This window comes from Ceraceosorus guamensis (assembly GCF_003144195.1).
Source record: "Ceraceosorus guamensis strain MCA 4658 unplaced genomic scaffold IE81scaffold_6, whole genome shotgun sequence".
In the NCBI taxonomy this organism is placed as follows: domain Eukaryota; kingdom Fungi; phylum Basidiomycota; class Exobasidiomycetes; order Ceraceosorales; family Ceraceosoraceae; genus Ceraceosorus; species Ceraceosorus guamensis.
Window position 1 is genome coordinate 275,605 of NW_020290001.1, and position 23,362 is coordinate 298,966.

Genomic DNA, 23,362 nt, shown 5'->3' on the forward strand with positions numbered 1-23,362 from the left:
CTCTCTCTCTCTCTCTCTCTCTCTCTCTCTCTCTCTCTCCCTCCCTCTCTCTCTCGATCTGCCCTCCCCCTCTGCTGGCTGTGCGTGCTTGCTTGCTTGGTGCGTCGTCTTAGCCTCTCGCGGCTCGGCCACACGCGCGCTCTGCATCGCTGCTGCATGCGACCAACTCTCGACCGCGGCTTCGCATCATCTTAAGCTGCTCCTGCTCGGCTCTTGCCATTCACATTCGTGATTCACGATTCTGATTCTGCGTGTACGCATCGTCCGCGGCCTGCATCGGCCTGGCCTGTCCTCACGACGACACTCAAGCATGCTTCGCATAGCATCTTGTCCACCATCGCTGCCGCCGCCCCATTCACTGCGCAAAGAAGCCCATACTGCTCGCCCCGCATTGCGGCAAGCCACCCCATCTTGTACGCCATTTGGCACCGTGTCTGCGCAGGGCTGTGCCTGGTCTGCCCATGCCATGCCATCCATGATCCTCCCGTGTCTGCTCTCGATCGAGTCCTCCCTCCCCTTTGTGCTTTCGCAACGCTCGATCGCATCTGCGCGGAATCCGAGATGATGCATTCAAGATTGTACGAGCCTGACTCACGCGCTGACAAAGTAGAGTATCCATCGCGATCGACTGGCGCGCACAGCCAGTGCACCTCCAGTGATGATCATCACCACCCCCAATACGCCAAAAGCGGCGTCGATCCTCGTATTGAGGGGCAAATCGTCCGAGGAAGCGGCCATGCCTGCGTTGCCATCCGCCGTGCTCGAGGGAGTCGGTGCGCTGGTACTGGCTGTTGGAGATGGGCTCAGTGTAGTCGTGTAGATCGTGTAGGTTGCCCATACGGATCCCGTAGATGGTGCACCGGTGGGTCGGGGCTGACCAGAGCTCAGGGTGGTTATGTAGCTGGATGTGAAAGTTGTTGCTTGTGCAGACGCAGAAGCGGAAGCGGAGGCGGAAGTGGGAGAAGGCAAGGGTGAAGTTCTGGAGCTGACGCTCGACGAGGGACCGGGGTCGCCACCCGGACTCGAGGTCGGCAAAGGCTCTTGTTGAGGGTGAGGGCGTGCTTGCACAGCGGCCAGCAGGATCAGCGGAAGGATGGCACCCGCACCCGGGACCCTATGGCGTAGCCAAAGGCACCCATAGGTGGTGACCCTCATTCTGAGACGAAGAGCGCGCGCGTCGTCGCAATCAGAAATATCAATCAAGGTGCGAGGGCAAGCTGGGTAGTAGGGTGTTTGGAGAGAGGGATGGGGAGACAAATCCGGGAGGACAGTCATTCAATCATGAATCATCAGCTTGGTCTCAGCGATGCTGCTTATGTGGCAGAGGCAACAGAGCTGATCAACACACGATTGATGCTCAGCAGTCGCATAGCAATCATGAATGGGCCTTTGCGGTTGTCACGCGGCCGGTAGACACGTATATGGAACATCTCACGCCGGAGAGTCATCATCATTGCTTGATGACATGTGTGTCTCAAACATCTCAACGGAAAGCCGCACTTCAAGGTGCATGCTGTACGGCCGTTGTACTTGAGGCGCAGGCACAACGTCGAACGGCAGCATCCGGATCATATGAGTGGAATCCCGGCAATGACTTTTATAACACCAGGGATCGATACGCTCCTCAAGGTACGTGTCCGCCCGCAACACACATCCATGGAGAAATCACGAATGGCGTCTCTTGGGTCTTTGCCCTCAGCGGCCGGGATGGTGATGACGTGTGAGAACAGTCAAAAGTTGTGACGCATTTGACCATATTCATCATTTGACTTTGACGCTTTACCACCCTCCTCATCTCGGCGGAGCAGCTGAGGGGAAGTGCCGTGTCGGGCCGCGCAATCATTGAAGCATGTAAGGTTGCTCACAAACTCGTGGTGCCGTCTTGACGAGATTGCGACGCCAGGTGTTCGCGGATGCGGATAGATGTCCCAACGGCAGCGTTTTGTGCCGTCGAAAAAAGTCAGACCGAGTGTCTGGGCAACCGTCAGCAGCTGTCACAAGTGATGAACGTCGATGTGGAGGCAAGTTGTTCCATGCATCACAGTATCAACGCTCAGCCATCATCTACCTGATGTATACCAGTCAGAGTCTCGGTACATATGACGCTCCACTCAAAGGTGACTGTACTTCTGACGCGCGCCAGCAGCAGTCAACGGCTTGCGAGAGCGTTCGCGCGGACCGCGTGCTGATGCAGCCGCAAGGGGACGCGCATCCGCCGGTCTGCTCAGGCCCTGCAGAAGCGTGAGGTGTCAAGCTTGCCTAATCATTGTCATTCTTAGGCAGCTCCAAGGATGCTCTATGGATCGTGAATCGGTACTGGTGATGGGCGATCACAAGCACGGGAGGGATGCTGGACGCAGTGGGCAAGGATGCAGTCTTGAGTCAAGAGCAGCCAATCGTGATTCGTGATTGTGGTTGTGGCCCGAAACCAAAATCTTGAAAGCTTGAAATTTGATGTGGTGGACAGAGTCCTCACCCAAGCAGCCGCGGATGCACGCTGATGCACGCGACCGTATTCAAATTGGTCACGCGTGGTCTTGTATTGGTCCCGCAGGGTCTATTTTCGCTTTGCCGCGTTCTCAATCCTGAATACAACAATCAACCATGCCTCCCCACGCAGCAATAACAGGCATGAACGCGGATGGGCCAGATCGCCGCTGATGCACGCGTATGCATGTGTTCGGCGTGCCCAGCTTTGGTATTGGGCCTGCGGAGTTCGTATTTGACTTTGCCGAGAGTGGATTTCAGTTTGATTCAAGAACAGTCACGAGTGCGGCCTGCATGCTGGGCGCGCGCAAGAGTACCAGACTATAGACGTTGGTGTGCGTGCCTCCACAGGTCCTGCCATTCCGGTTCTTGTATCTCCGCTCACGTCAATCTTCCGAACGCTGACCACAATTGACTTTCGCTGTCTGCATACTGCACAAAGCATCAAATTTGCACGTCAAATCTTCTCCTAAGAGCGGTCGCTCAGCACGACCCACGTTGACGCTCAGCCGACTGACAACCTCCCCAATCGTGCAACATCGGCCGTCTGCGATATCGCAAGAACGTTGAACTCGCCACACGTCGACGCCCTGCCTGCAACATGGCGGACAAGGAGAATGCCAATCCGATCATTCACGCCCCTTCAGGTAGCACACAGCGTCGCAAGGAGGGCAAGAAGGACGGCGACTTGCTGGGTTCCCTTTCCCTCGGAGGTGGCAATGATTGGTGGCGGGATCCTGCCGTGCACGATACGAGCTCTGGCGGACTTGGCAGAGGCTTCGCAGATGCTTCACATGGGCTCGAAGATGGACTGGAAGAATCAGATGCGTCTGGAGGTGCGGCACTGGCCGAGGAAAGACAGGGCATCGACGCGCTCGAGGTCTTCGGTGAGTCTCGCAGTCGTTGGGATCGGATGCGGGATACAATTTATTGATTCGGTTCCTTCACCCACTCCTTTCTCTCAACACATCGCCAGATCTCATACGCTCAGTGTCCGATCCTGAACATCCGCTGACGCTTGAGCAGCTCGCAGTGGTGCAAGCTCAGCATATCAAGGTGGATGAGGGCGATCCACAGACCGGTCGGTTGCCCACCGTTCTACTCGAATTTACGCCAACCATCCCCCATTGCTCAATGGCCACACTGATCGGTACGTGCTACAATCAGCGGAAGGCTTGCTGACCAGGGCTTCGTTTCGCTGATCCAGCCCTTGCCTCTCGTGTGTCCTCTGCAGGTCTTGCGCTGCGAGTTCGCTTGCTGCGTGCATTACCTCCACGCTACAAGGTGGATATCCAAGTGCGGCCAGGCACGCACCAGAGTGAACGCGCAATCAACAAGCAGCTCAACGACAAGGAGCGCGTAGCTGCTGCTTTGGAGAACAACAGTCTTCTTAGCGTTGTTGGCGACTGCCTCAGCACGGCGCGGAGGAGAGGTCTGGATGAGGCGGAAGCTCTCAGGGAGGCTGAGAAGAGAGCGAGGGAGCTAGGCTTGGATATCGCTGTATGCTAGGCAGACAATTGACTCTCGCATGGTCAGCGCAAGACACTCTCGTCGGATCGGATGAGAGCATGGCGCTTGTGATACGATTCTTGTCGAGCCAATTCAGGTCCCGGCTACAAAATGCTGCCAATCAGCATCGCCAGGGCCTCGGATCCTGCTTGCAACTGTGTGGGGCTTCCAGGCGAGCCATCCAGCGCAGGTACGCAGACCAGTGCGTTTGCTGTCGCCATCGAGTGCATCCCACTGCGACGGTAGTTTAGCAGTGGACGAGGTCAAGATCAGAGAACCGAGTTGAGGTAGCATGGACGGCGCGAGATTCAGAGTGCCATCACGAGGCTCACCTGCTACGTTGAGATCCGGTGCTTCTCGCCACTAATCGACCATTAGCGTCTGGGTAGACAACAGCGCGGTGGAACTCTGGCCGGGGATCCAGCTTCATCGCATTTTCCAATCGCACCTTGACGCGGGGCACGCTCCACGACCTCCCTTGATCAGACGGCGCGATGGATGCGTGATGGCCGCAAAGCTTGCGGAGGGAAGGCAATACGAAGACGTAGAAGCACACTAGAGCGCTGGCTGGATTGCCTGGCAGTGCGAACACCACGCGATCGGAGCTTTCGCAAGGGATTGTGGCGAATGTGGTAGGCTATCGCCGTGGCTCTAACATGTCAGCACGGCGGCCTCTTCACGGCTGGCGAGGCTAGACTGCAGCTTACCTTACCCGGCTTCATGGCGACGCGCCCAAAGTGGATCTTGCCTCCAAGGTCGCGCTCGATGATAGGCTTCAGCAGGTCGCTTTCACCCATGCTGGTCCCGCCGGTTGTCAGAACAACTTCAGCCTCTTCCAGTCCCCTTCGAAGTGCGTCGATTGTTGCTCGACGGCTATGTGAGGACGCGAAAGCATCAAGTGATGCCCTCATTTGTGCAGATGAATACACGCTCAATGCTGAGAGACTCACTCGTCATTAACTATGCCCAAGTCGACTACTTCGTATCCAGCGGACTCGATTGCCGCCCGTAGACCGGGCCTATTGGCGTCCCAAATTCGAAATCCCCAGGCGTCAGTCTGCTGTGAAGCAGCAATGTCTGCGAGCTCGTTGCCAGTGGACAAGATGGCAACCTTCGGCTTTGTGTGTATTGTGACCTAGTATCAGAGCGCGTACATCAACAAGGGATTAAAAAAGAGACCTCGCAGAGTCTGCCCAGAGCTCCAGCGACGCACCTTCGGATAGCCCAAGAAAGCCAAAGTGCCCAGCTCCCCGCCGAGCTCGCTCAATCTTTGACCGGCTCGCAAGATGACACTCCCTTGTTTGACATCGCTTCCAGCCTTTCGCACATTCTCTCCCGCATCCACCTGCGCCAACACCTTGATGTAGCGCTCCTCGCCATCATCCGAGCTCTCCAGAAGCTCCGTATCCTCCACCATCACCACCGCATCGGCGCCCGACGGAAGTCCTTGGCCGGTGTTGATACGCTGAACGCTACCAGCTTCGAATCTCGCATTCGATGAACTGACCCGACACGAGCCCGGTGGTGTGTGATGGGCTGAAATTGCGTATCCATCCACGTTAGTCGTTGGTCGGAGGGGAAGATCAGTCCGTGCAGTGACGTCACGGGCGACAATTGCGCCGATCAAATTTCGGTCAATCGAGGCTTCATGTGTTTGCCGGGGTGAGGGGGTATGCTCGGCGATGAGGTTCAGAGCGGCGTCGAGCGATACTATCGGGTATGGGCTCTTGCGATGACGCGATGCTGGTCCTCCCGGGTCTCGCGTGACGTAGCTAGGCGATTCCTCGCTTTGCTCCGTGCGAGGCTTTGGAGCGACGTGGTCCCCATGATGATGATGATGATGGTGGTGGTGTGGATGGTGATGCTGACCTTGCAGTCCAGACCCCGCTCTAGCACTGCCTGTATCTGTTTCTGTTCCGCTCAGACTGGTGTGGCTAGCTTTGGCGCCATCTCGACCTCCTCCCGGACCTTGCATTGAGGCATGTTGCCGGCTTCCCGACCCGCCAGACACTAGCTCAAGCGCGTGCTGAAGCACGCTGTCTCCCAGCAAAGCGTCCATGCATTCTCCCACAGCTCTGGTAGATCCAGGAAGCGTGACGATGATGGCTCCCGTCTGCTGGGTCTCGGGAGTGCTCTGCGGGAGAGGAGCATGCAGTGCGATTCCAGTTACAGGTCGAGATAGGACCGCCATTGGAGTCTTCTGGAGGCTGTGAGATAATAGCAAATGCGTGAGGCCAGGTGTTGGCTTGGACACCAGCGGTGCGATTGCCTGCGGACCAGCGAGCGCCAGACGCTAGTGAGCAATGCGAGGTCCAAGCAGACGTCTCCTTCCCATCTGGCTCACCTCTGGCGTCACATCTCGCGTACCGAAGCCCGTTCCGCCAGTCGTCAGGATCAGATCAGCGCGTCCTGCTATCCATCGCTTGATTGTGTGCTGTATGTCGGCAACGTCATCCGCCACCACCGCCTCTTCCTCTACAGAAAACTGCTTCGACGAGTGCTGTTGCAGGCTCTCTCGCAGCGTCAGACCGGACGTGTTGGTTGTTTGGATGGGATCGCTGGCAGACTTGGCCTGCGCGAGCGTGTCAGACACTGGAAAGCGTACAGATGATCGAAACAGACCCGAGACAGAGGTGATGAGTGGGCTATAGAGCTGAAGCGATACTCAGGAGCGTTCCTCACCGGTCAGAATGTAAGCTTTGAATGGCATGATGGCGTGCAGGGCAACATGCGGTGTGTCACGAGGCAAGTGGTGGGAATTGGCTCTGGAGTTTTGGATGGCACGGCCGGCGCGAAGCTCACGCTTTGGGTTCGATCGTAGTGCTCACGCAGATCGCCGAGGATGTTGGGCTGGTCGATGATAGATGATCGTGACCTCGCCGATTGAGAGTAATACGGAAGCGGCTGGGGGCCGTGTGGAGGCAGCAGAGGAATTTATTCTTGATTCCACGTTACGCGGCGGGTACTGGCGGGCCGGTGCAGTCACGAGATGTGAGTCCTTACTCCGCACACTTGTCCATAATGTTGCAAATCAAGAATAATCAAGATTGTGATTGTAAGGACGTGTTGCATATGATGGTGACACTACTCCAACTATACGTACACTGGTGACTCTTGACTCGTGACTATACTACTCAAATTATGTGATCACGCCATGTGCATGGGAACGGACGTCCGCGGTGAAGCTCCACGAAGGTATCTTCTGACAGCCGCGCAACATCATGCGCCCCGCCCGGACGGCGCGTCGCGTCGAACGCGCGCGAGAAGGAATTCGAGTGACGTGTTGGTGACGAGCGCGCGCGCGACATCGTCGACGTGTTAATTGCATCCGCTTCCTTCGACCTGCGGCAGATTGTGCATTCCCTCTTTTATTCACGATCAGAGCTCGGTAGGCCTTCTCCTCAAGTAACGTTCTTCGCACCCTCGAAGCATCACCGTAGGTCTCTTCGTGCGCATTCCCTCGCTACATCTATGCCACCCTCACCGATTCGCTTTACCCCTTCTCGAGCATAGGCGTCCCCCCTTCGAGCCCGATAACGTCATGGCCCGCTCCCCGCCATCGAGCCAGGGCACGCGCTCCGGGCGCACCCGCGTGCGCGTCTATCAGAGCGAAGATTCATCGGACGAGGAGTTGCTGCGTGGGCCAAAGAAGGCATTGAGCAGCAAGCGCAAGCGTGTCGCTTCGGATTCGGAATCCGACTTTGTCTTGGAGGAGGAGGAGGACCAGAGCGATGAAGAGGATGAGGACGAGGACGTGGCCGAAGCTGAGGAAGAAGAGTCCACCGATGAGCGGGAATCCACCGGTACTCCTGCGCTGACCGAGTCGGCGGGGGCGAGCGCCGAGCCCAGTGAAGTGACAACGCCCATGAGTCAGCATGGCAATCGTTTCGAGGTGAGCGCGTGCACCCTTGAAAGCGTTGCGATGCATAGGGCCTCAACCAAGAGCTGTTTGCAACACCCCATCAGGTGCTCGATGACGACTGCTTCAAGAACGGAACGGATCCAGTGGTCGTCGCTCCCATAAAAGTGGATGCTGGTCTGCCAAAGAGCAGCCTCGCGATAGCGACGGTCACTCAAGGGCAAAGCACCAAGAAGTTCAAGCAGACTCGGCTCAGCTTCGGGAAACCGGCTGCGCAGTCGCCTGCGAAGTCCCAGTCGAGCCGGTACGTGTGGAAGCTGAGATAGGTCGGAAACTCTGCTTACTCACTCACCTCTACCACGTCTTTGATTGCTAGCGTCCGACGCGCAACGCCGGACTTCATCGCTTCTGATGATGACAGCGACTTTGGCGGCCCATCGAAAAAGCGCAGGAAGAGTGCGAGCTCAACCAAATCGAAGCCATCCACTTCATCCAGCGCCCACTGGGTGCCAGAATTCCGCAAGGATCGAAAGGTCAAGTACCGGGACTTTGTGCCGGATATGCCGAAAGCCACACTGATGGCTGCGGCCGCCAAAGACGACGCTCTGGAGGGTCGACTGCCTCCCATGCATGACCTTGACGATATCTTTGCCGACATCGTCAAGAGATGCGACACCACTGCCATCGTCGAGCTGGCCAAGACACTGCAAGTGAGCTTGCAGTACTTGCAAGCGCGTTGCAAGAGCGAGAAACGCTACTGACGTACAATCTCTCTCCGACCTTACTAGGGCCGTCCTCTTCGCGTCGCTACCATGTGCAGCGGTACCGAGTCGCCGCTTCTGGCTCTAAATCTCATGTCGCGGGCGTCCAAGGCGCAACACGGCATAGATATCGAGGTACACCACGTATTCTCGTGCGAGATCGAACCTTACAAGCAAGCATACATTGAGCGAAACTTTGCGCCCCCGCTCTTGTTCCGAGATGTCTGCGAGCTGGGCGACGATCAAGCACACACTGCATATGGCGCGCTCGTTGACGTACCTGGCGATGTGGACCTACTCGTTGCTGGAACTAGGTGAGTGTGGAGTGCGGACGGCAGACGTGAGTTCAGGAAGGAGGCTGACCAGGGGCCTACCTTTTCAGCTGCGTGGACTACTCAGGGCTGAATAACAAGAGAAAGGGAATGGAGGAGGGAGGCGAGAGTGGACGAACATTCTATGGCATGTTGAACTGGGTCGAGCGTCACAAACCTGCCATTGTCATTTTGGAAAACGTGAAGAGTGCCCCTTGGGCTGGGGTGGCGCAGGCTTTTGTTGACATTGACTATGATGTGAGCATCGCATTGCTCGAATGCTTTGGTAATCTTTCAGATCACTAATTCAAGCCCTTCCTCAGGCCGCCTTCTGCAACACCTTCGATACAAAGCATTACTACATCCCGCACACTCGCCAACGAGGCTATCTCATCGCCACACATAACAACAAGGACGATTACCCTGCAAATTGGGAAGCCCTCACCAAATCCATGAGCAGACCTGCTTCTTCCACCCTGGAGTCTTTTCTGCTACCCACCGACGATCCGCGCATTCAGCACGTCAGACTCCAATTTGCTCTAGGAGAGGGCTATGGAAAGGTATGTGATGTGGATGCTCTCATCGAGTGTAGGCCAGGCTGACGTCAGCCGCACCATTGTGTCCAGGGTCGGTCGACGATCGATTGGTCGCGTTGTCAGGGCCGACACGAGCGTGCTCGAGACGAGGAGGCTCTTGGTAAATCACGCCCATTCACGGCGTGGGAAGAAGGCGGTGGCTGCAAGCTCTCGCACGATGCGTGGAATGAGTGGGCACTACCAATGCCTGAACGTGTATTGGATCTTCTCGACATCACGACCTTGCGCTGCGCTAAAGAAGGCTTTGACCCGAACTTCAAAAGTCGAGTTTGGGAGCTGAGTCAGAATGTGGATCGCAACATTGCTAGCTCGAAGCCCGGGACCGTAGGCTGCCTAACGCCTTCGGGCATGCCGTACCTCACTTCTCGAGGTGGGCCGCTGGTTGGTATCGAAGCACTTGCTCTTCAAGGACTTCCGATCGACGAGCTGCTTCTATCCAGAGAAACCAATGACCAGCTGCAGAATTTGGCGGGAAACGCCATGAGCTCTACCGTCGTCGGCACGTGCGTCATGGCTGCACTGCTGATTGCGCAGCCAGATCTCGCAGCCCGTCGCCAAGGCAAAGATGTGTCGATGGAGATTGAGAAGTCACAAGAGGTGCAGGAGAAGCCAGACTCTGTCCTTGGGCAACTTGTCCGCAAGCCATATGACCTCGACGACCACGCTCAGCATCTCGACCTTGGTCACTTGCTGAAGCATGCTGTCGAAAGCGCGCAGCGATGCAGCTGCGAAGGTAGAACAGGAGTGTCAGATAAGAAGATTTTCAAGTGCTCGGCCTGCGAGCACACAGCCTGCGCCACCTGCAAAGGTCGCCCGGAGCACCTCTTCGAGCTTGACGAACGCAGTCGTCAGCGCCCAGAAGCATTCGAAGCGCAGCTGAAGAAGTATCTACCCATGCGCTTGAGACTCCAGCTTGGCGATGCCGCCATCTCGTCCAGGGGCTTGCGAAGTGAGTATGGACTCCTGCGTCAGCGTGTGCTGTAAATTGACATCATTTCGCCCGGCTCGTAGCTGTCGACACTTTTGCCCAGTGGCGCAATCACGTCAGCAAAGTGTGCCAAGACGTCGTGCTGCACTTCAGTGGCCTGCTTCGGCAACGAAAGTGGACGGCAGTCTTTCTCGGCAACCAGACGCGTTTAGAACTCATTTTGGATCCGCAAACGCCCCACTGGGATCTTTACGTGGAACCCAATGCTGAGGAAGCTTCACGCGGTGCCTTGCGCGCCCTGTTGCTCCGGCCAGTCGCACGCATGGAGCTCCAACGAGGTGCTCGCGATTTGTTGACTGGCTGCTGGCAGCTCAATCTACCCGTGGCTGAGTCAATGAGGGCGACCATCACTGGCTCGGGCGCGTTGGTGCCTTCTTGGGAAGCCAATTTAGGACTTGGTGGTGGCTATGCTGGCACGGAGCGGTGGAGTGCGATGCACGTTCACGTTGACGGTCCTCTGGGCGAAGACCTTGACGGAGAATACGAGCTACTTGGACAATGCGGCACCGCGAACGGTGCGCTTCACGTCAAGCGAAATCGCGACTCTCGCGCAGCGAGGACGTATCTATTTCTCGATCCGCATCGTCTAGAAGGGAAAGAAGCGGACTCCTTCGTCTTCGCCCCAAACTTTGATCCTCTTCCCTTTCCGCTCGAGCGAGCCGTCATCGGACGCCTGCAGCCAGGCTGGAGACTTCCTGGACCTATCGAGACCACGTCGTCGACGGTCGACCTGCTTTCGGAGTCGAGGTGGCTGGATCACGACTCAATGTCCTTGACTACCGTAGAGCCATCACATGCCTCCTCGATGGAAGTTCCTCGGATAGCCCACATGCCAGGGCAATTTAGGACCTGTCTCGAGTCGGTTGCAGTGCTAGCTTGCCGAGCAACGATTCCTGCTCAACGAGGCAGCCAAGATGTGTGGCCTGCTCAGGATGCACAGTGGCAAATTGTTGACTTGGAGCACAAGACACTCGTAACGTTCGACAAGCTCGCCTGGCTCGTAGACAGGGTGCCTGGCATAGACGCTTTCTCTACATGGATGCCAGGTCCTCAAGTCGACGTCGAATGTGCTTCGTGCGCGGTCTGTGCTCCCGCTCGACCAGCTGTACACTGGCTACAAATTCCTGGTAGACAGCCTGTTCCAGTGGAGAATGAGCAGCAAGCGGCTCCCTACGAGCAGGCTTTGAAGAATCGACCCTCACCATTCGTGATGCACCTTCGAGTCGACGGCGACGTGGCGACCGCTCGCATCGGCGTCAACGCTTTGACGCTGATGCACCGCGCGCTGTCCCGCCTCCCGCCTAGGCAAGACACGGCACCTGCCACGCTTTCCTGGAAACTCAGCGCAATCGACAAAGCACTGGACGAGTTCAACATACCTTCGTACAAGCTGAGGAGCAATCGAGCAGACAGCGAGGCACCAACGCCAGCTCTCTTCCGCCTTGAATTACGAAAAGAGCAGCGACGCTCGCTGAGCTGGATGCTCGACCAAGAAGCAGACGCGGTAGCCCCGTTCGTAGAGGAGGAGGTCTCTGAAGGCCTCCTCACACCTATGGGTTGGAGGGCGGAAGGCAAAGCCACACGACCAGTTACGGTGCGCGGCGGTGTGGTAGCTGACGCTGTGGGCTACGGCAAGACGGCCATCACCCTGGGCCTCGTCGCCGCTCGACGCCAAGCCGCGCGTGAGCGCAAGCCGAGCAAAGACAAGCGCTACATTCAGACAAAGGCTACGCTTGTTATTGTGCCTCCGCATCTGTGCAAGCAGTGGGCCAATGAGGTCACAAAGGTGAGAGCGGGGCCATGCTGGTCGAGGTCAAAGTCTCGTCCGCTGACAGCTGCCTCCTCTCCTTACGAAGTTCACCGGTGACAAGCTCAAAGTGCGCGTAATCCATTCAAAGGCTGAGCTCAACGCCACCACGATTGAGGATATCAAGGAAGCGGACCTGATCATCATGTCAGTCACAATCTACAAAAGCGATGCCTACTTCGAATCCTTGTCTCGTCTTGCTGCTGCGAACCCCCTGCCTGCCAAAGCCGGGCGCTTCTTCGAAGCAGCGCTGACTCAGTCGCTTGCGGCGCTGCGCAATCGTATGCAAGAGCTGCAGACCGAAGGGGTCGCGAAAGTATTGGACTCTGTCAAGCGCCGAGTGAGTGACTGCTTCGAAGCAGCGGTGATGCCCACGCCTTACTGATCAAGCCGCGCGCGCACTCTCAATCTGTGGAATAGGTCGACTTTGACGAAACACATCTCGCATCAGCCAAGCGTAGCAAGCGTCTGATAGGTCAAGCGTACGCGGACGCCCATGCAGAGGAAGGAGACAGGGCCACGACTACAGGCGGCAAGAGCAAGCCAAAGCAGAAGGCCAAATCAAAGCGTCATGCGTCCGATAGCGAAGAAGACGATTTCCTCGATGATAGCCCTCCGCGTCGAAAAGCTGCGAAGCCCAAGACCAGCAGCATCCCAGCCGATCCCTGGGGCTTGGGATCCGCCGTGAGTGCTGCTTGACTGCGATCTCATACAGCATGTCGCTGAACGCATCATTCCCACGGCCGCATCTAGTCTGCTCGCAAATCGTTCGGCTCGCTCCGGGCGATGCCTCTGGAGTGCTTCATGTGGGAAAGAGTGGTCGTCGACGAGTTTCATTACATCGCTGCGAATGCCGACAGAGCATTCTCAGCGATTCGAAACCTGGCTTCGCACTCCACCTGGATCCTCTCGGGCACTCCACCGACGGCCGACTTTGCGGATGTCAAGTCGATTGCCGCCTTCCTCAATATCCACTTGGGCGTCGACGATGATGCGGACTCCTCGAAACAGTCCGTCAGGAGCCGTCGGGAGAAAGAACGAACTCTGGTGGAGAGATTTAGAAATTTCGTCGAGATCCGCTCACCCGCCTGGCACCATCGAAGACAAGCTTTGGCTCAAGGTTTCCTTGACCAATTTGTGCGGCAGAACATAGCAGAGATTGACGAAATGTGAGTGGTCTGGACATGCATGTCGGCCACTTTCTGCGTAACACCCTGTCTCACGACTTGCTTTTGTGCGACGGCGACGACGCAGCCCATTCACTGAGCACATGCAGGCTGTCCAAATGCCAGCTGCTGAACGAGCATGCTACTTGGAGCTGGCTCACACCATCGAGTCGCTTGACCTGCGCCTTGCGCGCCGCGTGTTCAAAGCGTCAGCTTCTGCGACCGCGGCCAAGAAGAAGGGCACAGACGGCGGTAATGATCGTGACGAGCGGCTGCGTAAGACGGTTGGTCAGAGCTCAAGCCCGGAAGAGGCGCTTTCACGTCAGGCTGCGCACTTCATGCTCGACGACATCGAAACGACGGACGCAGTGAGTACCTGCGTTTAGAAGAATCTGCGATGTGCGCTCCAGACTGACCTTGCACGCATCATTTGAAGATTGAAGCCTGCGACTTTATTGTGCGCGAGCGTCGGCGTCAGCGCGACGAGTGTCTCAAGCAGCTGCGACGGGAGATTCGCGAGGTTGCAATTCCGCAGCATTTTGTCTGCCTCTTGCAGTACGCTTTCCGCGACGACACCAACCGTCCTCTGGTGACATTCGCACGCAATGTAGAGAATAGTGCATGGGGAGATGCACACTGCAAACCACAGCTCACCAAAATGTTAGCTGAAGTGGGCTGCACGGTCGAGGAACTCGATGAAAGAGCTGGACGTCGACGTTTCCCGAAGCTCAAGAAGAAGGCGGAGACGAGCATCTCTGACAATTGGGTTAGTCTGACGTGTGGACTTGGCGCGAAACCGGCACACTTGCTGAGATTGACGACGCTGTGCACGGACGTTTCCCCTCTCAGGAGCAGGAATTCGCGTTGCGCAATACCGTCCACCTACTGCAAAGGTTGCGCAACGAGTACTGGGCCCGCGAACAGTCGCTTCGGTATTTCACCCAAGTGCGAGATATTCAGCGCGCGCGGGTGAAGAGTGCTGCTTCGCTCAACATCGTGTGCCCCTCGCCGCAATGCAGCAAACGCGGAAGGCAGCTCGAATTGTCCGACATCTCCCTTGCATCTACTTGCGGACACACGGGTTGCCACGACTGCGTGCTGCGTGAAGCCTACATAGGCAAGTGTTGCACACAGGACTGCAATGCTCTAGCCAAACCCACTTCGATCGTCAAGGCGTCAACCCTGGGCGTGGAAGAAAAAGGAACGCGCTACGGTATCAAACTGCAACGCATCGCAGATTTATTGCGAAGTCTTTCGACAAACGATCGGGTTCTCCTCTTCGTCCAGTACGACGGCTTGCTTGCCAAGGTTGCAGAAATTCTCCGCGAATCAAATATTTCATTTGTTAGGCTTCAAGGCACCGCCCTTCGTCGATCTGACCAGCTGGACAGCTTCCAAAATGGTGACGAGCGTTGCCTACTACTCAATATTGCCGACGAAAGCGCTGCTGGTTCAAATCTGACGGTCGCCAATCACGTCATCTTCTTGTCGCCGCTCATCATGGAGGAGGCGCAACAGTATCACCAAACGATGGAGCAAGCGCGCGGACGGGCGATCAGATTCGGCCAAACGAAGCAGGTCCACATTTGGAGATTCGCATGTCGGGACACGATTGACGCCCAGACTATCTTGGCGCGTGAGGGAGCAAGTTTGGAAAACAAAGAGAGCTCCCGTGCCCAGTAGACCGCCACCGGCACGGCGATCGCTCCGTCAAGTGATTGGAGAGACTTTGGCGGACAATTGTGTTTAATTTTGTCAAAGCCGTGGCTCGCATGGGAGGCGCTCACCACGCTTGCAACGTCTATTCACTTCGAATCAATGAATGACATGCGATGATCTCAGTCACGACTACGCATTACGGATTGGCATGCTTGCTCTAGGCTTTCTGAACGTCGTCGAGCGGACTATACGCGCAGGGAAGGTGCCTACTTCTTCGGTAGAGCAGAGGTTAATCCACCCGACAAACATCTGGTGTGTAGCACGGCTTGGCAGAGCGATAACTGCAAATTCGAAAGAAAGGTGCTTCGCTCGCATATCCGCTGTCCGGCTGGCCGGGCTCTCGCGGGCGAAAAGAGGGGAGAGGTCTACATACATTCGGCTAGCCACACTCCATCGCAGGACCATTCTCGACGCCGGAACGTGAGGGTGCACTAATCACACAGGAATTGGGTGACTTCCCCCGCGCAAATTTGGTCTACTTCGTATGAGCTTGCAGTTGCTGTCGCCATGCCTATCGATCACCAGTCAGCCAGCGTGCGGCTCAGCAGTACATGCTCTTCCGGACACCTCTTCGTCGATGCCCAGCCGTTCACCACACCTCTGTGACGATGCGGAGGACCAAGCGTCAGACGCAGCTTAGCGCTGCAGGGCAGATATACCACGGCCGCGCCTCTGCGCACAGCGGTGCTGCATTGAGGTGCACGGATCGTCGAGGTGCGGCGGCGTTATCGCCTGCATGTTGCGGCCCGAGCTCTATTATTGATGACGAAATTACCCAGCTGTTCGTAGCAGAGCGTTTCGTGCTTATATGAGGCTCGAGTCCCTGGCTTTCTTGCCCTCCAGCTGCAGTGCGCGCATGAGCGAAGACCATGTAGAGTGGCAGAGGAGGTATAAGAAGGGCTTGGGGCAAGTCACAAATTGGTTGCTCCCTCGCGCTTTCTTCCACATCTCGCTCAACCACTCCATTCCACCATGTCTGCAGCTCCACATGGCACGACACACTTCGACATTCATCCAACATCTGGTCTTAGTGACAGGGCTTTTGCACGTTGCTGTCAGGCTGAATAGTAGGTCTTGTGCGCATTTCCGCCAGCTCTGCCCTAGATGAGTACAGTGCGCACCGAGTTTGAAGCCAACAGCTTGCTACTTCTTGCACTTGGTGCTCCTCACAGGTGGCCGGTTGTCTAGGGCACATGCCCGGGGTTTTGCTGGGCCCTGCAAGATGCCGTTCACCAGTGTTCAGTGATCAGGTGCGAGGCCAACAGCTTACTTTGTGCGTGCATAAGCCGCATTCTCCCACTTGGTACTGCTCACAGGTGGCCGGTTGTCGGAGGCACACGCCTCGTGTTGCGCAGCCCTGCAAGACGCCGTTCACCGGTGTTCAGTGCTGGACGTCTTGCTGCGTGTCTTGTGAAGCCCTGAAAATATGGGCCTTTTCACGTGGCCTGAGGTCGGTGGTAGCTTGCAGAGGGATCTTCTGGACAGCGTCTGAGCCAACTGTCCACCAGATCTAGCGGCCCAGCTTCAACAGCATACGTGTTCTCTCCCCATGCGTCAGGGCTGCCTAGCAATAGGCTCCTCGAAGTTGGAGATGACACCTCGTACGATAAAGGGGGTTACTGCCAGTGTTGATCGCGGTGTCCAAAACCAACGTGTAATTCCGCGCGCACTGGTGGCTCCCTGACGTAAACCACTAAGTCCTGAAACACGAGGAGTGCTTTGGCGCTGGTGGAGAGGATGTTCGTAGCGGTGAAGCTGGGTCAACGGTGGCTTTCTCTTTGTAGAATACCCAGCCACCTCGTATATCGCAATGCATGCAGTAAGCTTTGCGCTGCGATCTGGTGGATGAGTGGCTAGGTCGCGCCTGGCTGTCTCGCAAGGTGCACACTCCACTGAGACGAGAAGTGTGCAGGTCATGACCATTTTCATTGTAGACATTGCTTGCGGGGCAAGCCGCACGGGGTATCCACACAGACAAGCGGGATCCATACTTTCTCAAGACATTCCTGGCGCAGCATCGTAGACCAAGCCAGACGGGGGTGTTCACCGGCCCAATTCCGGTACAGCCTCACGCACCAAGTCAAATAGTACTTTCTACCAAATTGACTCTCGCTTGGCCCCGCAGCGCCAAGCCTCTAAGAAGTCCACTTCCATCGAATCGGCCTCTCGATTCCACTCTCGAATCAAACCATCGCTAGCTTGTTCAAGTCGCTTGCCTGTGCGTTTAACATTTCTGCAACGGCAAGGCTATCTTCTATACAGGTGTGTCCGGCACACCCCTCACCGACGCAGATGCGCGCTGGTCTTCATGCATAAGCTGCGCATTATCTTTGTTGTGGTAAAAGGTACAAACAAACGTGGTCGCGTCCGATCACATGTGTAAGTACAGAACAACGGAACATACATGGAGGCGTTCGAAACGTTGCGTCCGCGTCTTGCCGGTCTGCTACTTCGGATTGCTTGTTCCGGCAGCCAAAGAGGGCAGGGAATGAAACCCCGCGCGTGGCGACAGAGAGCCGCACCCTATGTGTAAGTCTACGTGACCATACACTATGTCCACTCACGGGAGGGGTGCGTACCATAACGCCCCTGCTCTATTTATGGTGCGGGCCAAACCAAAGGCTACCTGTGAAAGAGGCGTCCGAAACGAGTCGAGTGGGGGGAGAGGCAAAAGAGGAAGATGAGGTAGGTGTAGATTGCGGACGGTGGAGCGAGAAGGAAAAGAAGCGAGTCTCTCGTCATCCATACGTCTCCGCGAGGCTTGAAGCCACTGCGCCTGACGCAGACCCGAGGGCGCGGAGTTCTGTCGGAGAGCAATACATGAGTGTGCGTGAGGGAACACCGATGTGGCCGTGCTAACCGCGAGTGACTAGCAAGAAGAGACAGGGAGCGTGTGGGCGACAAAGATTAATGGCGAGCTGAAGGAGCTGGAGGAAACGCGCGATGTATCGAGCTGGCCTGAGGAGACCGATCATGGAGCAAGTCCTGAAGCGAGAGGGCAATCGTCGATGGAGATGATTACCGACAAACACAGCTCACTCCCGTCGTCAAGCCGAGCTCGATGTTTTTTGATGGAGATGATCACTGACAAGCACAGCTCACTCCCGTCGTCAAGCCGAGCTCTTGAGCTCGCAGGCCAGCATGTCGTCCGCATCGATGAGTCCGAATCCCCCATACCGGCGCGGCGCGCAGACTATGCGGTATATCACCAGCCACCGATTGGTGCGGAAGATTCATGGCAGGACGACGTCCGCCACGTCCTTTGGCAGTGAAATTGCTATCGGCCCAAGGCGCAAAGAATACCTGCGACGCGAGAGAATAAAGCAGTTGATCATGTTTATGCGGCCGATGATGTCGGTGTCCTGCGTTCAAAGGAGCGGGAGCTTAGCTGCCACTGCGCAAATCCGCTCTGTGATGAATTCGACAGGGATTGTCCCTGCGTATGGATAGGGAAGCCAAGGTGAACCAAGACCTCAGCGGAGTATTGCTCGAAAGGAAGCCCAGTCAACAGGGCTGGACAACGGGGGCCAAGGACGACGCTGCAGGATTTGCTTCGGTTGGGTCTTGCATCAGCCGCTCGCCGATAGAGGCGAAGCGCCTCTTTCACCTTTCGAAGGTCGTCAACACTGGTGGCCAGCAGTACTACGTCGTCGGCAAAGGCGACCGAAGAGATGGGTCGCCGAGTGCTCAATCGCCAAGGCGGAACAAAGCCTGTATTGGCTGTGGCGTACCAGTCGAGCATTGGCTGGAGCGAGAAGTTGTAAAGAAGACACGAGCCCGGCTCGCCTTGAAGAAGTCCACAGCGCAGGGCGATGGGCTCGGTAAGGTATCCGTTGACGATGAAGCGAACCGCCGGATCTGTGTAAAGGCCGCATATAAGGTTGACTAACGACAAGGGACAACCGTACGCTGATAGTGCCTGGAATAACCACTCGCGATCGACTTTGTCGCAAGCTTTTCCTTGATCGACTGATAACAAGACTATGGTCTGGCCTAGCACCACGCTTGCAACACAGCCAGGTATGTAGCGATGGCAGCGTTGGTGGACTGCCAACCAAGCATAAACCCGCGCTGAGTTTCGGGGAGTACCTCGATTGCCATGCGTTGTAGCCGTTCTGCGTAGGCTCGGCCAACAATCCTCAAGTCTGTGTCGGCAATGCAGAGGGGCCGGTAATTGCGGAGATTGGTGCCGTCGTTCTGTTTGTAGAGCAATGTCCCTCGAAGGAGGGGGCCATGAGGAAGGGAAGCTCCCTCGCGGAGCGCGTTGACTGCTTGCGCAAGGATGAAGAGGGCGTCGGAGCAGAAGCTGTAGATAGGGTATGGAACACCGTCCATACCTGGCGCAGAGCTTGGTCGGGAGTGACGAAGACTACGGACGAACTCGGACAACGCAAAGGGAGCGTCGAGAGCGTGGACCGTGGCGTCCAAAGCGCGCTTCCGCACTGAGCTGAGGAGCTTACTGCGAGCAGTGTCAACGTCGGCACCGCGGTCCATTGGCTGATACAGGGAGGTGTAGAATTCGCCGACAGCTTGCAGACGGTGGCCAATGTCCGTCGCCACTTGGCCTGCTGCATTGGCGAGTGAAGCGATGGTGGGAGTGATGCCTCGTGTTTTTAGAAGAACCCACGCCGTTGGCCGCCACATCTCTGCTCGTGTGCGCGAGACGAAGGCCATATTCTCTGCGTCGGACTCCAGTCTCTCTGCGCGGCGCAGTTGCTCATGAGTCGCCTAAAAGACTCGGCGTTGATCAGGGTGGGCGAGGTCCAGACTGAGGAGTTTATCATGTAGCACCTGCACCTCGCTGAGCGCAGCATCCCGAGCGGCCTTGATGCTGAGGCCTTTGCAGAGTATCGCCACCCGAAGTCGTTCCTCGAAGGCGTACCATGTCCTTAGAGGCCCATCGATGCCGGCCTGCCGAGCGAACTCCGTGCTCTGTAGCAACCGTTCCACATAGTCGGCGACGAAAGCCTTCATTGCTGGATCGGAGGCAACACCCGGATGCAGACGCCAGGTGCCGGGACCTAGGTCGCTGATGTGGTCATCTTCCCGCACCTCAATGCTAGCAGCCCAGTGGTCGGACGGAGATGAGGAGAAGTCGGTGGCGCGCAAAGAATCGGCAAAGTAGTCGCTGATCCAGACCGAGTCGATCCTCTTTGCGCCGCTGATCTCCCCGTGCCGGTAGTTGTAGCGTGTGTACCTGCGCTCGTATGGATGTAGAAAGCGGAAGGCATCGAACAGGTGGAGATGCTCCAACACGGGCGAGATGTGACCCCAGCGGGTCTGATTTGGGTGGGTGTTGAGTGAGTCGATGTGAGCATCGTGTAAAGCGTTCCAGTCGGCGCCGATGACCACCAAGTCGGTGCTTCCCGGCAGGACGCGTGAGAAGCCAGGAACATCGGCAGCCCACCACTCGACTGCTTCTGTGCGGATGGGAGGGCAGGACAGGCTCCAGAGATGAAGAGTTTGCCGGCCGTTGCGCCCGAGAAAGGATCCTTCTGGCAGACGGACTCGAACGTGGACCCACCTGTCCCCGATTCGAGTCTCTTCAATAATCCAGTCCGGGCGGCAGATGACGATACCCGCGTCCCAAGTGAGGCAGCCGCGCGCTGTATTCGGAGCTGTCGGTAGATATCGTAGAAAGTCGCCACTATCAAAGGTGACCGTCGGTTGTATGCGGCACTCTTGTAGAAACACTACATCGTGTTTGCGCGTCAAGGTGGAGAGAAACCTTCGTCGCCCGTCGTGCAGAAGACTAGCCGCGTTCCAGGTGGCAAAGGAGATTTTGGATTGCGTGCGGTGCGACATCTTCAGGCTGAGGTGTTGCTCGGTTCCCGATCGCACTGCTCCGGCCGGTGTCCAGTCTGGCGGCAGAGCGGGCAGGTGATGTCGCGCGATGCGCTAGGGCACCTGCTTTCAGGATGTCCTATCTCGCCGCAACCGTTGCACGTTTGTCGTGCGCAAGTCTCCGCCAAATGGAAGTCGTTGGACCTGCCGCCGCAGAAGAAGCACCAATCGCGGCGGTGCTCGTAATGCATAAAGTAGTCGAGGTTCTTGTATCGAAAGTCACCGTGGAGCTGTTGAGCCGCGTCGCTGACCGGGTCGACTCCAGACAATCTGCTTTCGACTAAGAGAAGGATACCGCCTGAAAAGGTTGCTGGCATCCGCAAAGCAGGGATGGCCGTGGTCGTTGCCCACGCGTCAAGAATCGCGACGACCCTTTCGACGTGCGCCCGAAAGGCCAGAAAGAGAGTTCGAAGGTCCTCGCGAGGCGGAAGGTCGAGGACTTTGATGACAAAGAGACCGTTCGGCAAGTCGGAGCCGCGAAAGCGAGGTACGAGAGAGAGTCCGCGGAATGTTGGCGGCGGAGCGTCGACGGCGCGTGGGAAGAGTTCTGAGGTCGGGAACCAGATGTCGGCGTGGTGCACTCCTATCTTGGGAAAGGAGATCACTGGTGCGTGCTTCTCATGCCAACCTCCGATCTTCTCTTGCAGATGCCCAGCGATCTCGAGTCGTGCCGAATTCCCGTCGCGCTCGGAAGAGAAGCTGTTGCTGCCGGCGTTGAAAGCGTAACGCAGGGTTCGCGGCGGAACTCTGGCAGAAGTGCTGGCTGGATTGGGAAGATCGTCAGCTGGAATGCGAGGCGCTTCGTCAGTGAGCAGGATGTGCCATGGTGGAAGAGGCGGCGGCGGCAGAGCGCGTCGCACGAGCAGAAGGAATAGTTGGCGGAGCATCAAACTGCTTCACCACAGGATCCGCCGATTCTGTGGATGCAGCTGTGGACAGCGCCGGGCCGCTCCGACGACCATTCGTGGATGAAGCAGAGCTGGCTTGCGACATCGCAGAGGATGGTCGCTTGCCCCTCGCGGCCTCATTTGCCGCATCTGTTGCCGCGCAGCGTCGTCGCGCTTCAGCCAGGAGGTCTTCCCGGTGCGCAGCTTGTTTTTCCTGCCCCTCCCGAGCTCTTGCCTCTCGGTCGGCGACAGGAATCCTCGAGGGCCTGTTTGGAATGAACATCATTGGACTCTTGCCCTTTTGCAGAGACGGGGACGGCGTCATGGGGGGCGTGACCCCCAATCCGTGAGCCAAGCCCGGTGACTTTTCTGGGGTTGAGGGAGAGCCAACTGGCGTGGACGGCGGCACCAAGGCGCGGCCGCGGAGGGGAACCGTGACCCGAGGGATCACCGGACCAGCAGCTTCTACTGGCTGCAATTCAGCAGCCGGCGCGCGATTTGCACCCTCAGGGCTCTCGGCAGCCTGCGCCGCAAAGAAAGCAGCCATGCCGAGCGGTGGCGGCGGTGAGAAAGAGTGCATGGACGCAAAGTTTTGGCTTGAGTTCGGCCCATATGGCCCGTCATAATGAGCGCCTTCGACGCCCGCTTGGCTGCCGCCGTTGCGCGCAGGACCACCCGCTGCAGACGATGATGCAGTCAATTCAGCGCGAGATGAACCCACCGGTGGGGGACTGCGTGACATAGGCCCGAAGTGCGCAGCGCGGCCGACGTGATCCTCATAAGGTGAGGACTGGTCGTGGCGTTGGTGAGAGCCATCGACCTGTAAGCCAGCGTCATTCGACCTCGACGGTGTTTGCTGACGAGAGCTGCTGCCGTGTGCGATTGTGGCACGATCAGAGCGCATGGGAGGTGGCTTGATCCGGACAGGGTTGATGATCCTCGGAGCAGGACGTGGTGTCCGCGAGACAATGTGGTCCGAAGGGACAATGTGGTCCAACCACATTGTCTCGCGGACTCCATGGGAGGTGGCTTGATTCGGTCAGGATTGATGATCCTCGAAGCAGGACGTGGAGTCTGCGAGACAATCGTGCGAAGTCTCGGCACAAAAATAGCGGGGAGGTGGCTTGATTCGGTCAGGGTTGATGATCCTCGGAGCAGGACGTGGAGTGCGCGAGACAATGTGTCACGTCCTACTCCTCACACATTATTGTTCCACGTCCGCGAGACAATGCTGTGTCACGTCCTACTCCTCACACATTCACGTGATTGTTGTCTCGCGGACTCCACGTCCTGCTCCGAGGATCATCAACCCTGACCGAATCAAGCCATGTCCCTGTCACGTGACCATTTTTTTTTTAGTGACGAATCATATTGATTGTTGCATGTACACATTTCCATGTCTACATACAAGCGCGGCATGTGAGCAAA

General features: G+C 57.0%; 7 protein-coding genes across 7 annotated transcripts in view; 3 read left to right on the top strand and 4 right to left on the bottom strand.

Moving 5' to 3' along the window:
- The window catches only part of IE81DRAFT_320413 (hypothetical protein), a 5,384-nt gene extending 4,099 nt beyond the window's left edge, over positions 1 to 1,285 (bottom strand). The window contains exon 1 of the mRNA XM_025513025.1: positions 596 to 1,285. Coding sequence (XP_025372388.1) covers positions 596 to 1,155 — 560 coding nt within the window. The 5' untranslated portion in view covers positions 1,156 to 1,285. The remainder of the gene's footprint in view (positions 1 to 595) is intronic.
- A 1,803-nt stretch (positions 1,286 to 3,088) lies between these two features.
- Positions 3,089 to 3,996, top strand: IE81DRAFT_344922 (hypothetical protein; the record flags this gene model as incomplete). The annotated part of the gene is made up of 3 exons (XM_025515860.1): positions 3,089 to 3,374; positions 3,464 to 3,637; positions 3,722 to 3,996. 3 exons carry the CDS (start codon positions 3,089 to 3,091, stop codon positions 3,994 to 3,996), a joined length of 735 nt encoding a protein of 244 aa, XP_025372389.1.
- Positions 3,997 to 4,100: 104 nt separating this feature from the next.
- IE81DRAFT_364252 (hypothetical protein) lies at positions 4,101 to 7,068 on the bottom strand (the record flags this gene model as incomplete). Its single annotated transcript, XM_025516842.1, has 7 exons — positions 6,679 to 7,068; positions 6,341 to 6,588; positions 5,210 to 6,265; positions 4,947 to 5,131; positions 4,704 to 4,869; positions 4,329 to 4,633; positions 4,101 to 4,230 (listed from the first exon to the last, which is right to left on the bottom strand). The coding sequence occupies exons 1-7, from the start codon at positions 6,704 to 6,706 to the stop codon at positions 4,101 to 4,103; spliced, it is 2,118 nt and encodes a 705-aa protein (XP_025372390.1). The 5' UTR covers positions 6,707 to 7,068.
- Positions 7,069 to 7,537: 469 nt separating this feature from the next.
- IE81DRAFT_344924 (hypothetical protein) lies at positions 7,538 to 15,167 on the top strand (the record flags this gene model as incomplete). The annotated part of the gene is made up of 14 exons (XM_025515861.1): positions 7,538 to 7,888; positions 7,963 to 8,159; positions 8,232 to 8,565; positions 8,644 to 8,930; positions 8,999 to 9,185; positions 9,251 to 9,487; positions 9,554 to 10,472; positions 10,535 to 12,297; positions 12,368 to 12,658; positions 12,739 to 13,002; positions 13,072 to 13,487; positions 13,573 to 13,852; positions 13,921 to 14,250; positions 14,334 to 15,167. 14 exons carry the CDS (start codon positions 7,538 to 7,540, stop codon positions 15,165 to 15,167), a joined length of 6,690 nt encoding a protein of 2,229 aa, XP_025372391.1.
- Positions 15,168 to 18,554: 3,387 nt separating this feature from the next.
- IE81DRAFT_344925 (hypothetical protein) lies at positions 18,555 to 19,092 on the top strand (the record flags this gene model as incomplete). Its single annotated transcript, XM_025515862.1, has 2 exons — positions 18,555 to 18,560; positions 18,631 to 19,092. The coding sequence occupies 2 exons, from the start codon at positions 18,555 to 18,557 to the stop codon at positions 19,090 to 19,092; spliced, it is 468 nt and encodes a 155-aa protein (XP_025372392.1).
- Positions 19,093 to 19,790: 698 nt separating this feature from the next.
- Positions 19,791 to 21,193, bottom strand: IE81DRAFT_208972 (hypothetical protein). The gene has a single exon (XM_025510956.1). It carries the CDS (start codon positions 21,006 to 21,008, stop codon positions 19,932 to 19,934), a length of 1,077 nt encoding a protein of 358 aa, XP_025372393.1. The 5' UTR covers positions 21,009 to 21,193; the 3' UTR covers positions 19,791 to 19,931.
- A 619-nt stretch (positions 21,194 to 21,812) lies between these two features.
- IE81DRAFT_208959 (hypothetical protein) lies at positions 21,813 to 23,087 on the bottom strand. The gene has a single exon (XM_025510955.1). The coding sequence runs from the start codon at positions 22,935 to 22,937 to the stop codon at positions 21,852 to 21,854; it is 1,086 nt and encodes a 361-aa protein (XP_025372394.1). The 5' UTR covers positions 22,938 to 23,087; the 3' UTR covers positions 21,813 to 21,851.
- Between the last annotated feature and the right edge of the window lie 275 nt (positions 23,088 to 23,362).

What these genes read in the sequence shown, in the direction of transcription:
- IE81DRAFT_208959 (XM_025510955.1), bottom strand. Translation starts at nt 22,937, where the DNA reads ATGTGGTTGGACCACATTGTCCCTTCGGACCACATTGTCTCGCGGACA.
- IE81DRAFT_208972 (XM_025510956.1), bottom strand. Translation starts at nt 21,008, where the DNA reads ATGTCGCACCGCACGCAATCCAAAATCTCCTTTGCCACCTGGAACGCG.